At 42.0% G+C, this 16,429-nt stretch overlaps 1 protein-coding gene across 1 annotated transcript in view; it reads right to left on the bottom strand.

Moving 5' to 3' along the window:
* Positions 1–16,429, bottom strand: part of acad11 (acyl-CoA dehydrogenase family, member 11) — a 57,694-nt gene that overhangs the window by 31,649 nt on the left and 9,616 nt on the right. The window contains exon 14 of the mRNA XM_071414774.1: positions 13,564–13,662. Within this exon, the coding sequence (XP_071270875.1) occupies positions 13,564–13,662 (99 nt within the window). The remainder of the gene's footprint in view (positions 1–13,563; positions 13,663–16,429) is intronic.

Here is a 16,429-nt window from a genome sequence, read left to right as displayed (position 1 = left end):
TTACGACGAAAGCACACCGTCTGATTATGTTAGGTCTGCACCTAGTCACAGAAAAACACAGCCATTTTTCCAGGCAAAAAGAGAGGAGTCACAAAAAGCAGAAATAGAGAAAAAAACGCCATATGATATCTGAGTGAGAACGACTGCCAAAATCTAAAATGGGGGCCCCCTGGAGATCAGGGCCCATGGCACAGGCCCTGTGTTGGTATTCGGCCATGATGACTACAAGTTTAGATGGCTGGATAGACTACCAATCTAAAAATTGTTAGCTGACATGGCTAATTGAGTGACTGTTAGAGCGAAAGAAAAACTGCTGATGGCCAACCACATTTCGAAATTGCACCGGTTGTATTGTACTATTCTTACTCTCAATAGTAAGCTGAAACCCAGACGGAGTTCCCCCATCAAAACATAAAAATGAATTGTTATTATAATTGTTATTTCATATGCCACATATGCCTGGAACTGGCCCCGCATGAGGGACTTCAACCTGAACGCTGGCTAGAGACTAGATGATTTTTGGCCTGTCTACAGACTCCGTGAGCACTTCTTACAACAATTCCGAAGGTGCCTGTTCAACCGATAATCGATCCACTCTGAGGTAGTGTAAGCCTCATACTGATAACCAGCTCAGTACGATTTGGCTTTACGGACTAGTTAAAATGTGAGAGGTTCTCCAAAATGAAGACTGAAAAAAATGTAAGGGTGTGTCAGGTCAGCAAGAGTGACAGACTACTACACCCTAAACCACATGTGTCAAACACAAGGCCCACGGGGCCGAATCCCGCCAATGACGCATTTCTATCCAGACTGCGCAATGATTTGGGTTGTCAATTCATTTTGGTCCGCTTCAATACCGCCAGGCAATACCGCCAGGCATATCTACATGTACATACTACCTCAATCAGCCTGATTAACCGGTGCCTGTATGTAGCCTCGCTACTTTTATAGCCTCGCTACTGTATATAGCCTGTCTTTTTACTGTTGTTTTATTTCTTTACTTACCTATTGTTCACCTAACACTTTTTTGGCACTTTTGGTTAGAACCTGTAAGTAAGCATTTCACTGTATTCGGCGCACGTGACAAATACACTTTGATTTGATTTTACAGACAACGAATCTGTTATGTTATGAAAGACACATTTTTGTCAATAAGCTTTATATTTTGGTCTTTATCTTTGACCAATAACCCTCATTTTATTGTTCATATTAAAATCTACCTACCTTATTAAATCTGAAATTATTTGTAATTAAAAATATGAATAATAAATTGATTCAAATTTGTTTGAAATAATCTTATGTTTTTCTGGCATCAGAGTTGCCCAATTTAATAGAATATGTTTTTTGTATCTACCTGACTGTTGCTACATTCAGTAGTAAACATTTTAAGGATATGATCATTCAATTTTGATGACTCACCCTCAATTATTTCTAATGTTACTAAAAAACAACAGTATAAATGGAAAAATGTCAGACAACAAAACTTTACACATGCATGTTTTAAAGTAAATTATTACTAATCCAAACAATTTCTTAGTATTATCATGAACTATTATCTCACTATAAGTTTTTTCTTTAAAGAATTACAATTTGTAAAAAGTTGGCTGTTCAAAAAGCCACCATTTTCATAGAATGACCCCATATGCTGCATCACAAGTCACAGAAAGCACTGTCAAAGTGCTGCAAGCCAAACGGCAGTGCATTGCCACACACACACCTCCTACCAGACCCCCACACACACGAGCCAGACAGTGCACTGTATCATATCATCACTAATGGCACTGACCGAATCTTCTACCAGCCCGAAAGTTTAAATGTGTTCTAGGCTCAAATGTAGCCTACAACACATTTAAACCTTAGGTCTGGTAGAAGATTCGGTCAGTGCCATTGGTGATGATATGATACAGTGCACTGTCTGGCTCGTGTGTGTGGGGGTCTGGTAGGAGGTGTGTGTGTGGCAATGCTAAGTTTCGGTTCCAACGGGTCATTACTGTAGCCTAAAAAAAATGTAATATTGGTAGTCAAAAAATTATAAGATAAAGTATTCACATGCAGGGTACAGTATACATTACTACTAAAGGAGAATAGGACACACAAGCGAGTATAAATGAGACAACAGTCGAGTCATTTTCTTTCTGAAATAACAGCCTGAAGCCAATTGCGCTGCTTCCGTGTGTTCCGTTTGCAGCGAGCAGCGGAGGGAAAGTGTACAGATTTTTCAATATGGCCAGAACGCTGATTGAGTTTGACACCTCTGCCCTAAACCGTCAAGTGTGGTTAGTGTGTAGGTAAACAAGTAGACGTATCTATACTGTATCTATCTATACTGTATCTATCTATACCTATCTATACTGTATCTATCTATCTATACTGTATCTATCTATCTATACTGTATCTATCTATATATAAATATACTGTATCTATCTATACATATCTATCTAGACATCTATACTGTATCTGTCTATAAATAAATATACTGTATCTATCTATACTGTATCTATCTATACCTATCTATACTGTATCTATCTATCTATACTGTATCTATCTATATATAAATATACTGTATCTATCTATACATATCTATCTAGACATCTATACTGTATCTATCTATATATAAATATACTGTATCTATCTATACTGTATCTATCTATACCTATCTATACTGTATCTATCTATCTATACTGTATCTATCTATCTATACTGTATCTATCTATATATAAATATACTGTATCTATCTATACATATCTATCTAGACATCTATACTGTATCTATCTATATATAAATATACTGTATCTATCTATACTGTATCTATCTAAACATATCTATACTGTATCTACCTATTCATATTTAAACTGTACATTCTTCACTCAGATCAACCTCTCCTTTTCCTTTTTTCATTTTCAGATCAACCCGTCTTTCTTCATCCATCACTTTATCCTTCGTTATTCTACTCTCTCACTCTCGTTATCGGCTGTCATTGCTTTCTACTTTGCTACCTACGGTCACGTCTCTACTCTATCCATCTCATGAAAAGGCCTACAAGTACAATACAAGCCAGGATAACAAGCAAAACCAATCAGGCTCTTCAGTGGCATTAAAGTATCCTTTTCTAAGCTAAGCTAAATTGTCATTTCCCAAGAGATTTAACCCAACGAGCTTAACCAATTCCATATCCTCTGATAGTGAGCCAGAGGAAAATGACCAACAGCCATTCTAATGTACACCACATAGTCACCATTCATAATATCCCATCATAGGAACCATGTTTCAATGAACACAGAGTCAGCCTAGATTTGAGCAGATATCAACTAGTCTTACATGGAGTCGAGGAGTCCAGATGGTTCACATCTGAGATAAGGTCTGCTTCTAATACCGGGGGCACTGTGGCCCTCCAGATAAGAGGCTCACCATGAGTCTGGGAGTCATTGGAGTAAATTACCACACTCCTGGGAGTGTGTTACAGCTAAAACTACATCACCACACACACACACACACACAGCAAAGGGCTGTAGTCTTCACGGTCACACAGCTCTGAAATGTACCCCAAAGCGACTAATTTTAAAAGAGAAGGAAAAAGGAGATCAAGGGCAGAATAGAAGAAAAAAAAGTGCGGCAAAAAAAAGAAAATTCTACAGTATATGAGTCCAGATTCCTCCGTAAAGAGGGGTAGATTTACACGAGTCCGGGGTCAAATCAGGTCAATTCTAGTGGCATAGTGACAGTCAGGATACACGAGAGAGAAGACAAACCACAACTATCCCATTTGGGAAACACTGTCGATGACTCGAATCAAACGCAGCATGGAAACAATCCCTTTTTCTCGTTAAACATCTTCTATGGATATAAGTGGGAGAAATATAAATGCTGGAGTTATCTATATATAAGTTGTAGGCCTATATCTGGACATTATTAGGATGCAAATAGGATTTTGAATCATGTTATATGAAGAAGTGGTGACAAACTCTATAGACACTGAATGTACAAAACATTAGGAACACCTTCCTAATTGAGTTGAACCCTCTTTTGCCCTTAGAACAACCTCAATTTGTCAGGGCATGGACTCTACAAAGTGTCATTGCGTTCCACAGGGATGCTGGTCCATGTTGACTCCAATGCTTCCCACAGTTGTGTGGATGTCCTTTGGATGTCCTTTGTGTGGTGGTGGGCCGTCATTGTCAATCAGAATTTGTTCTTAACTGACCTGCTTAGTTAAATAAAGGTTAAATAAATAAATAAATGCTAAAATACTAATTTTAAAAGGCACTTAAATATTGTTTCTTGTCCATTGATCCTCTGAATGTCACACATACACAATCCATGTCTCAATTGTCTCAAGGCTTAAAAATAATTTTTTGACCTGTCTCCACCATCTACACCGATTGAAGTCGATTAAACAGTTGACATCAATTAAGGGATCAGCTTTTACCTGGTCAGTCTATGTGATGAAAGAGCAAGTGTTCCTAATATTTTGTCCACTCAATGTACGCTCCCAATAATTTAAGGGGTAAGAATACGGTGATGGTGAAAATAGTGTTACGTAGGACATCAGTTACTTCATCTACTGGGGCAGCGTCATCACCAAACAAGGCGGAACCGAGGAGGATGTAAAGGCCAGAATACAAAAAGCAAGAGTAGCCTCCCGTAGAAACATCCAGAGCTCCAAGAAAAGGAAAACAACCCAAAAATATACATTTTCAACACTGATGTTAACTCAGTGCTGCTGTGGTCATCAGGCTGCTGATTAGCCCGCACACCTGTCACCATCGTCAAGCGCACCTGCGCCTCATGACACTCACCTGGACTCCATCACCTCCTTGATTATCTTCCCTATATCTGTCACTCCCCTTGGTTCTTTCCTCAGGTGTTATGGACTCTGTTTTATGTCGGTGCGTTGTTTGTGTTTCGTGCTTATTGGTTTCTTTATTTATAAAAAAAAAAAACGCTCACTCACTGTACTTTGCTTCCCGACTCTCAGCGCACTCATTACACAGGAGAGCGGGCTTCCTGGTGAGACTAAAGCGAAGGGAAAACCGGCCACCACTTCCCTCCATTCGTTTGGCCAATAGGAAAGTCACTTGATAATAAGGATGACCTCTGATCCTGGATTTGCTATCAATAAGGGCTCTCGTAAGTTCAAAATTCTCTGTTTTTCTGAAACATGGCTTTCGGACAAGATACTCAACATGCCTATCCAACTCGATTGATTCTCCATTCACTGAGCGGACAGGACAGGACATTGGATTCAGGGAAATCCAGAGGGGGAGGGGTCTATGTATATATATATATATATCTCTTCATCAACACCAAATGGTGTGCAGACGCTAGCGCAGTGGAAGTCTCAACCTATTGTTCACCTGTCTTGGAATATCTGATGATCAAATGCTGACCCTTCTACCACCCAAGAACGTTTTAATCTATTCTGACTGCTGTATATATTCTGTCTCAGGACAACAACAACAAGATGGCACTTGACAAACTGTACAAGGCTATAAACAAGCAGGAAAACATGCACCCGGAGGCTGCTTTTCTTGTTGCCGGTGATTTTAATTCCGCGCCACTAAGACACCAACTTCTATCAACACGTCTCTTTCGCCACTAGGGGTGATAAAGACCACTGTTACTCAACCCACAAGCAAGCATACAAAGCCTTCCCTCGCCCCCCCTTTCAGCAAATCAGATCATGACTCTATACTCCTGCTTCCTGTTCAGAAACAAAATCTCAAACAGGACGTACCAGTGGCACGTTGCGTTAAAAGAAATGTCTACCGAGGCAGACGCTTTGCCGCAGGACTGCTTTGCTAGCACTGACTGGAATATGTTCTGGAACTCCGCTGATAGCGTCGACGAGATAACCACCTCCGTCACCGGCTTCATCAGCTGCCGCTCACAGGGCTACCACTCACAGGGCTGTCGCAGGCAACCCGAGGCTACGGCTGAGGACATGAACAAGTCCCGCTATGATGTCAGCAGAGCCATCAAAAGGACAATAGTGGAACAAGGTGGAATCCTATTATAGCGGTGCTAACACTTGACCCATGTGGCAGGGCCTACAGTACATTGCAGACTACAAAGGAAGCCATGATCTGCCCAACGATGCCTCTCTACAAAACAAACTCAATGCCTTTTATGCATAAGAGCGTCTGCTAAATGACTTAAATGTAAATGTAAATGCACACTGTGAAAAAAACTGAGTTTTTTAAACGGGTCAACACTCGTAAGGCCACAGGTTCAGATGGTATTCCTGGGTTTGTCTTCGTAGCATGTAATAGTGATCTTGAATTTCCAGGCTCCCTTGCCTTGCGAAAATACTAGAATCATTGGTCAACAAACAGCTGTTATTTTCAATCTGTAAATGTTATTCGTAATGTTAATCTGGATTCAGACCTAAACATAGCACCACTACGGCTACCATGCTTGTTGTAAATTAAATTACAAATACCTTAGATCAGTGGTTCCCAAACTTTTTATAGTCCCGTACCCCTTCAAACATTCAACCTCCTGCATACCCCCTCTAGCACCAGGGTCAGCGCACTCTGTTGTTTTTTTGCCATCATTGTAAGCCTGCCACACACACACTGTACGATACATTTATTAAACATAAGAATGAGTGTGAGTTTTTGTCACAACCCGGCTCGTGGGAAGTGACAAAGAGCTCTTATAGGACCAGGGCACAAATAATAATAATCAATAACTTTGCTCTTTATTTAACCATCTTACATATAAAACCTTATTTGTTCATCAAACATAACTCACCACAGGTTAATGAGAAGCGTGTGCTTGAAAGGATGCACATAACTCTGCCATGTTGGGTTGTATTGGAGAGAGTCCCCGTCTTAAATCATTTTCCACATACAGTCTGTGCCTGCTTTCAAGCTAGTGAGGGCCGAGAATCCACACTCACATAGATACGTGGTTGCAAAGGGCATCGGTGTCTTAACAGCGCGATTTGCCAAGGCAGGATACTCTGAGTGCAGCCCTATCCAGAAATCTGGCAGTGGCTTCTGATTAAATTAATCACAATTTACATTGTCCGTAAGCTTGTTCATTTGCACACAAAAAAATCATGCAATGATGGAAAGACCTGTGTGTTGTCCTTGTTAATGCAGACAGAGAAGAGCTACAACTTCTTAATCATAGCCTCAATTTGGTCCCGCACATTGAATATAGTTGCGGAGAGAGTCCATGTAATCCTAGATTCACATCATTCAGGTGAGAAAAAACATCACCCAGATAGGCTGTGAGAAGATAGGTGTGAGAAACTCGTCATCATGCAAGCGGGCAAAAAATTGAAAAATATGGTCAGTAAAGAAAAAACTTTAAGCTCGTCTCTCAATTCAAAAAAACGTGTCAATACTTTCCTCCTTTTTTTTATTTATTTTTTTATTTTTCCGTTATTTTACCAGGTAAGTTGACTGAGAACACGTTCTCATTTGCAGCAACGACCTGGGGAATAGTTACAGGGGAGAGGAGGGGGATGAATGAGCCAATTGTAAACTGGGGATTATTAGGTGACCGTGATGGTTGAGGGCCAGATTGGGAATTTAGCCAGGACACCGGGGTTAACACCCCTACTCTTACGATAAGTGCCATGGGATCTTTAATGACCTCAGAGAGTCAGGACACCCGTTTAACGTCCCATCCGAAAGACGGCACCCTACACAGAGCAGTGTCCCCAATCACTGCCCTGGGGCATTGGGATCTTTGTTTAGACCAGAGGAAAGAGTGCCTCCTACTGGCCCTCCAACACCACTTCCAGCAGCACCTGGTCTCCCATCCAGGGACTGACCAGGACCAACCCTGCTTGATAAACAGAGCACTTCTATATGTTGTAAAAGCGTTACATGGTCGCTGCCCATATCATTGCATAGTGCAGAAAATACACGAGAGTTCAGGGGCCTCGCTTTAACAAAGTTAACCATTTTCACTGTAGTGTCCAAAACGTCTTTCAAGCTGTCAGGCATTCCCTTGGCAGCAAGAGCCTCTCGGTGGATGCTGCAGTGTACCCAAGTGGCGTCGGGAGCAACAGCTTGCACGCGCGTTACCACTCCACTATGTCTCCCTGTCCATTGTTTTGTCAAAAAGTGGGTTGGGCCTTTTTGTATGTAAGGAGAGAGCAGCATTTTCTTGTGTTTATCTACAAAGCTCTCATGCAGAAACTTCCTATGTATCTATCATCATTAATTCAATTTAGACTTACAAATGACCAAAGCTGGTCTCAGGCTTGGAGAACACTGGAGGCCCCTTCAGTCTCCACAGTTGAGTAAAGTTTTTTTTTTTTTTTTTTTTTTTTTTTTTTTGGTGCCCCTCATGTGGAACAACTTCCAGAGCTCTCTGAAATGAGATGTTCTGGTCCCCCTTGGTCCGTTCAGAGTAATGATCCGAGACCTCTATGTTGATAAATGTGTCAGTTTTTCTTAATATGTTTTGTAATTTTGTATATTGTATGCGTTTGATGATTTATGCAGGGCTCATCTGTTAAAGAGACCCTTGTCTCGGTATGACTTCAAAACGAAGGTCATTTTTAAAAATAAATGTGCAGACCAGCTGGCCTGCGTCTTCACAGACACTTTCAACCTCTCATTGTCCCCGTCTGTAATCCCCCACATGTTTCAAGCTGACTACCATCATTCCTGCTCCCAAAAACTCTAAGGCATCCTGCCATAATGACTACCACCCTGTAGCACTCACATCTGTAATTATGAAGTGCTTTGAAAGGCTGGTCATGGCACACATGAACTCCATCCTCCCAGACACCCTGGACCCACTCCAATTTGCATTCTGCCCCAACAGATCCACAGACGACACATCCTCAATTGCACTCCACACCGCCCTCTCCCACCTAGAAAAGAGGAATACCTAATGTGAGGATGTTGTTCATTGACTACAGCTCGGCGTTCAACACCATAGTCCCCTCCAAGCTGGTCACCAAGCTTGGGACCCTGGGACTGAACACCTCCCTCTGCAGCTGGATCCTGGACTTCCCGCCCCCGGGTGGTAAGAGTAGGCAACAACACCTCCGCCACGCTGACCCTCAACATGGGGGGCCCCCCCAGGGGTGTGTGCTTAGCCCCCTCCTGTACTCCCTGTTCACCCACGACTGTGTGGCCACGCATGACTCCAACTCCATCATCAAGTTTGCTGACGACATGACGATGGTAGTCCTGATCACTAACGGCGATGAGCCTACAGGGAAGAGGTCAGAGACCTGGCAGTAAGACCAAGGAGCTGATCATGGACTACTGGAAACAGGGGCGGGTGCACACCCCCACCCACATCAACTGGGTCAAGAGCTTCAAGTTCAGCAGTGGATATTAAGTCCACATCACTGAGGACTTAATATCCTCTCAACACCAGCTCAGTTGTGAAAAAGGCACGGCAGTGCCTCTTCTCCCTCAGGAGGCTGAAACAATTTGTCATGGCCCCTCAGATTCTTAAGAACTTTTACAGCTGCACCATGGAGAGTATCCTGACTGATTGTATAACGTGCCAACTGTCACTTCTACACATGATACGACTCACAAGTATCCGACGTCACTTCTACACATGATAAGACTCACAAGTATCAGACGTCACTTCACACTTGGTTTAGTTGGTGAAATACATTTGCTCGGCTGTCATTACTGTATAACACCAAGAAATAAACAGCTGTAAAACATTATTTGAATATCTACCAAATGCAAGGCCATCTCTAAGCTACATGTTGTGTAAAGTACACCCATTTATATTATAGTAGAGAAATGACCGTCTTGGTTAGTGATTGGCATCTCTATATCATCAATGACTAATTGCATAATATTCCTCCTTCGGTTGAACCCTAACGCTGGAAAACCAGGAAAACCACTAGTTTCCAGGATAACGATGTCTCGGTTATTCATTCAGACCAGTACTCTGTTTGTTCTCGGGTTTAGAAACCACCAACATGTACAGCCAATTAGACGTTGTCAAACTTGCATGAGTGTTGATGAAACTCAACACAAAAGTGATACTTTCATTGCCAATGTCCCAAATGGCACCCTATTCCCTATATAGGGCACTACTTTTGTGCACTATACAGGGAATAGGGTGCTATTTGGTACGCAGAGAGCGTTTAACAGCCTGATACACAACACATATGACTGACTAAATAGATAGAAAACGCCACTGGCATTAGAGACAAGCATCTCCGCAAAAAAGTGAAACATGAATGAGGTTTAGAGGGAAAACAATGCAGGCACAGAATGTATTCATATTCAGAATATGTTATCCAATGCCAGAGAACATTGTGTGCTCAATACAGTGTCAACACCGACATACCAAGTGTTATCAGATGAATCACAGGTATATGGTTATTGCTTATTACTGGTTATTACTGCATTGTCGGAACTAGAAGCACAAGCATTTCGCTACACTCGCATTAACATCTGCTAACCATGTGTATGTGACAAATAACATTTGATTTGATTTGATTATGGGCAACATAACATATGCCATTTAGAAAACTTTTATCCAAAGCGACGTACAGTGGGGCGCGCATACATTTTCATATGGGTGGTCCAAAACGGGAATTGAACCCACGATCCAGTCATTGCTCTACTAACGGAGCCAGACAGGACCATAAATTCTCAACCTCTCTCAGATTGAATTATTACAAGACAGTCGTGAAAGGGTTAAGGATACGTTCCGTGCCGACACTGAAAACAACAGGCCAGTGTTCCATGCCATGCAGAGAAGGTTTAAACGAGGAGGGCCTCAAACCACAGTTTGTGAGCGGGGGAACATCTGGAATATGTCCTACAGCGGACAGTGATTGAGGGGGTCAGTCAGCAACATCTACAGGCATACAGTGACTTCGGAAAGTATTCAGACCCCTTGACATTTTCCACATTTTGTTACACAACAGCCTTATTCTAAAATAGATTTTTTTTTTTATTCCCCTCATCAATCTACACACAATACCCCATAATGACAAAGCAAAAACAGGATTTTAGAATTTTTTTGTAATTTATTAAATAAAATAAAACGGAAATATCGTATTTACATAAGTATTCAGACACTTCACTCAGTACTTTGTTGAAGCACCTTTGGCAGCGATTACAGCCTTGAGTCTTCTTGGGTATGACGCTACAAGGTTGGCACACCTGTATTTGGGGAGTTTCTCCCATTCTTCTCTGCAGATCCTCTCAAGCTCTGTCAGGTTGGATGGGGAGCGTTGCAGCACAGCTATTTTCAGGTCACTCTAGAGATGTTCGATCGGGTTCAAGTCCGGGCTCTGGCTGGGCCACTCAAGGACATTCAGAGAATTCCTGAGCACTCTGGAGCAGGTTTTCATCAAGGAGCTCTCTGTACTTTTCTCCGTACATCTTTGCCTCGATCCTAACTAGTCTCCCAGTCCCTGCCACTGAACAACATCCCCACAGCATGATGCTGCCACCACCATGCTTCATCGTAGGGATGGTGCCAGGTTTCCTCCAGACATGACGCTTGGCATTCAGGCCAAAGAGTTCAGTCTTGGTTTCATCAGAGCAGAAAATCTTGTTTCTCATGGTCTGAGAGTCTTTAGGTGCCTTTGGCAAACTCCAAGGGGCTGTCATGTTCCTTTTACTGAGGAGTGGCTTCCTTCTGGCCACTCTACCATAAAGACCTGATTGGTGGAATGCTGCAGAGATGGTCCTTCTGGAATGTTCTCCCATCTCTGCAGAGGAACTCTGGAGCTCTGTCAGAGTGACCATCGGGTTCTTGGTCACCTCCCTGACCAAGGCCCTTCTCCTCCAGTTGCTCAGTTTGGCCGGGCAGCCAGCTCTAGGAAGAGTCTTGGTGGTTCCAAACTTCTTCCATTTTAGAATGATGAGGGCACTGTGTTCTTGGGAACCTTCAATGCTCCAGACATTTTTTGGTACCCTTCCCCAGATCTGTGCTTTGATACATTCCTGTGACCTCATGGCTCGGTTTTTGCTCTGACATGCACTGTCAACTGTGGGACCTTATATAGACAGGTGTGTGCCTTTCCAAATCATGTCCAATCAATTGAATTTACCACAGGTGGGCTCCAATCAAGTTGTAGAAACATCTCAAGGATGATCAATGGAAACAGGATGCACCTGAGTTCAATTTCGAGTCTCATAGCAAAGGGTCTGAATACTTATGTAAATAAGGGATTTCCGTTTTTAAATTTTAATACATTTGCAAACATTTCTAAAAACCTGTTTTCGCTTCGTCATTATGGGGTATTGTGTAGATTGCTGAGGAAAAACATTTAATTAAATGAACTTTTAAATAAGGCCGTAACATATCAAAATGTGGAAAAGTCAAGGTGTCTGAATACTTTCCGAAGGCACTTAACAAGGCACACCTGTTAATTGAAATGCATTCCAGGTGACGTTCAACACCTCATGAAGCTGGTTGAGAGAATACCAAGAGTGTGCAAAGCTGTCATCAAGGCAAAGGGTGGCTACTTTGAAGAATCTCAAATATAAAGTATATTTTGATTTGTTTAACACTTTTTTTGGTTACTACATGATTCCATATGTGTTATTTCATAGTTTTGATGTCTTCACTATTATTCTACAATGTAGACAATAGTAATAATAAAGAAAAACCCTGGAATGGAGTAGGTGTGTCCGAACTTCTGACTGGTACATTTTTGTATCATTGTTGAACATAAAAGACTGCAAAAGCACCAGGAAACTAGCTCCAATTGATTTTAATTTTGCAAATCTGTTCCCAAGTATTCCCACGCATAATAAAGAGACGTGTGATAACATACAAATGTAAGAAAGGTTTGAAATGATGTTTTAGTCAAATATTATATCTGTTTGGGCTTCTTGCAGTCTACTAATTATTTGTAATTATGTTCCGGCCCCCCGACCATCCACTCAAGAGAAAAATCGTCCCCGTCTGAATCTAGTTGATGATCCCTGGCTTATAGGGTGGAGATACTGTTTGGCCGGTGAGTAACTGGTATCTGCATCTTTGCCAAAGATCCCACAAATAAACCTTTTCATTCACTGTATAACAACTGAGTCAATATAACAAATAAACAGTCATGCAATCCTTAAAATGGCCTTTCAAAGCACTTAAAGCACACAGACTCACAAGTCAATGTTTAACATGGTCCTTTCAGTGTTTGCTTGTCTTGGTTCCATGAATGAGTTCTGTGAGCCATGTGTGGCTGAGAGGATAAAATGTTTACCTCATTAGTATGTTTGGGTAGAGAGATGAAAAGAAGCGCTGCTTTTGGGTAGTAACTGCTCTCAGGCAGTTAGAGCATTGTTCAAATAGCACGGGAGGAGTCACAATTAAGCTTAAAAAACTTTAGGCCTTTCTGCTTTGGTGGCTTGCAAACAGAGAGAGAGAGAGAGAGAGAACTAGATAGAGAGAAAAAGAAATAAGAGAGCGAGAGAGAGAGAAATGGAGAGAGAGCCCTTCAATATTTGTTCACTCGCGACTCATTTAAGAGTGTTTAACGGTCTAATTTTGGAGTAATTGAACAATGAATAGGCTTCCCTGCTTTCCCAGTCTCCAGCTGGAATTATAAATCAGAACGGAATTTAAAAAGTTAGTGAAACAACAAGTAGGTTTACGCACCGCTGCTCCACCACTTCCTCCCGTGGATGACGTAATGGTCCCGGTCCCTCTGAAGGCTACACTCCATGTTGGTGGCGTCACTGGAGGCCACATCAGGCTCTGTTGACAGGGTAAAACGGCAGAGGTCAAATTGTGTGGGAGTTATTGGTACAGTACATGTTTTTTCTACTATGTCAACTTTGGGACTGTAGCTGCACCACAAACGGGAAAAGCATGACAATGTGCGGGTTTAAACCCTTTTCTTAAAGTCCTGTGGGCAGGAAACGCACCCACCCAGCCAGAGATCACTGGGTAGTGTTTAACACAGCAGGACACACTACCTCTCTGTGTACGCGCGTGTGTGAACCGCTCTATAATTAGTCCAAACACTGATCCACTCTAGCGTGAAGGTTTCTCTATGCACAGTAAATTCCCAGGAACGTGTACAAGGAGTGTACACAGGAGTGGGAGGCTCATCCGAAATCAACCAAACCGATGACGCACACAAACACCTCGGAAACAACATCTGTGTTTGCAGGAACACAAGGGAACCTAACGCCCACCATCGTCCCTTCTGACATCATTACATTACTATTGCTGTGTCCCAAATGGCACTCTATTCCCCACTTAGTGCACTATTTTTGACCAGAGCTCTAACATAGTCCTAGAGACCCTGGTCAAAAGTAGTGCACAATATAGGAAATAGGGTGCCATTTGCGATGCAGCCGATTTCTCTGTAATGGGTAACAAACAGAGGGGAATGGCTCATTCTCAACACTCTGACTCATGGTGTGGTCCCACAGGCCTCGCTCAGAGTGTTCAGTGTCTTTATGGAGATAGCTCTACTCAGAGCCTGTACCTGCTGGGATGAATATACAACCTCCTCTCCCCTCAGGTGGGGTCGTCTGAGTGGAGGCAGCAACACCACAAGCATGCTAACAGGGATATTACACTCGTAGAAGAGATAGGGTTCTACCAAGAGCCGTTTCGATCAGAATAACCCTTTTTGGAAGACAAGGGTTCTTTGTAAGGCAAAGGGTTCTACCTAGAACCTTTAACATCCTAAGAACCATTTTTGTAAGAAAGGGTTCTTTGATGATTCTTTGGAAGGCAAGAAGGGTTCTACATAGAGCCATAAATAATATTTCCCAGCATGCTTTATTGCAGTGAGATTTTCGGGAATTGTTTGTTTAACTGTATTATGTGTTTTTTGCATTTACATTGATTGGTTAATACATTTTATGCTACAGAAAGATAAATAACATAGTTTTCTAAACTAATCCAATCTGTTGGATTTATTGCACCCATTACTGAGATGGTTGTTCCAGTTTAGATGATTGAGGTAATCTCAGTATCTCTACCGTGGCAGTCATTCTGAATGCAGGTTACGGGTGATTAACAATTTCACTTATTGGATAACCTAACTCTGTCTGGATTCGAATAGGAACTACACATGCTTTGCTAGCCAGCATAATGCCACTTGCAGGCCTGATGTGGCCTGTGAACCAGGATATTCCTAACACGGAACCCCAAACCGGCTGCGCGCGTGCGCCATCGTGCATACATTTATTTTGTCCCCCTACACCAAACGCAATCACGACACGCAGGTTAAAATATCAAAACAAACCAATTATATTAATTTGGGGACAGGTCGAAAAGCATTAAACATTTACGGCAATTTAGCTAGCTAGCTTGCTAGCTAATTTGTCCTATTTACCTGAAATGCACAAGGTCCTCTATTCCACCAATTAATCCACACATAAAACGGTCAACCGAATCGTTTCTAGTCATCTCTCATCCTTCCGGGCCTTTTCTTCTCTTGACTTTATATTGCGATTGGCAACTTTCATAAATTAGGTGCATTACCGCCACTGACCTCGTTCGTCTTCAGTCACCCACTTGGGTATAACAAATGAGGAGATGGCACGTGGATACCTGCTTCTATAAACCAATGAGGAGATGGGAGAGGCAGGACTTGCAGCGCGATCTGCGTCAGAAATATAACTGAATTCTATATTAGCCCTTAGATTCCTTCATTTATTTTTGCAAGTCAGGGTATAAGGGCTAATATAGAATTCAGTTATATTTCTGACGCAGATCGCGCTGCAAGTCCTGCCTCTCCCATCTCCTCATTGGTTTATAGAAGCAGGTACCCACGTGCCATCTCCTCATTGGTTATACCCCTCGTGGGTGATTTGAAAGACGAACTTCATTGCCGGTCATCGTGGTAATACTATGAAAGTTTAGATGCCAATCACCATATAAGTTCAAAGATGATAAAGCCTGGAAGGAGGAGAGATGACTAGAAACGATTCGGTTGACCGTTTTGTGTGTGGATTAATTGTCAGAGTAGAGGACCTTGTGCATTTCAGGTAAAATAACAACTCAATGTTTATATCCCAGGACGAATTAGCTAGCAACAGCAAGCTAGCTAAATAGGACAAATTAGCTAGCAAGTGCAAGCTAGCTAAATAGGACAAATTAGCTAGCAAGTGCAAGCTAGCTAAATAGGACAAATTAAGCTAGCTAGCTAGCTAAATTGCCATACATGTTTAATGCTTTTCGACTTGTCCCCAAATGAATGCAATTGGTTCAGAGTTTGTTTTGATATTTTAACCTGCGTGTCGTGATCACGTTTGGTGTAGGGGGACAAAATAAATGTATGCACGCGCGCAGACGGTTTGGGTTCCGTGTTAGCAACGCAATACTCGTTGGTGCGCGCGAGCAGTGTGGGTGCAATAATTGAATAATATAGATTTCTACATTTATTTTACAGGCTGACACCACTGTGTTGAGGTATAACTAGGCCCTCAAAGAAACATCTTATGATATATGTAATGTACTGTCCGAAATAAAACAATTGTTAAAGCCTAATAAGGCTGGTGGA

The sequence above is a fragment of the Salvelinus alpinus genome, chromosome 8 (assembly GCF_045679555.1).
Source record: "Salvelinus alpinus chromosome 8, SLU_Salpinus.1, whole genome shotgun sequence".
In the NCBI taxonomy this organism is placed as follows: Eukaryota; Metazoa; Chordata; class Actinopteri; order Salmoniformes; family Salmonidae; genus Salvelinus; species Salvelinus alpinus.
Note: the sequence above shows the minus strand (reverse complement) of the source record. Positions and strands in the feature narration are given on the sequence as shown.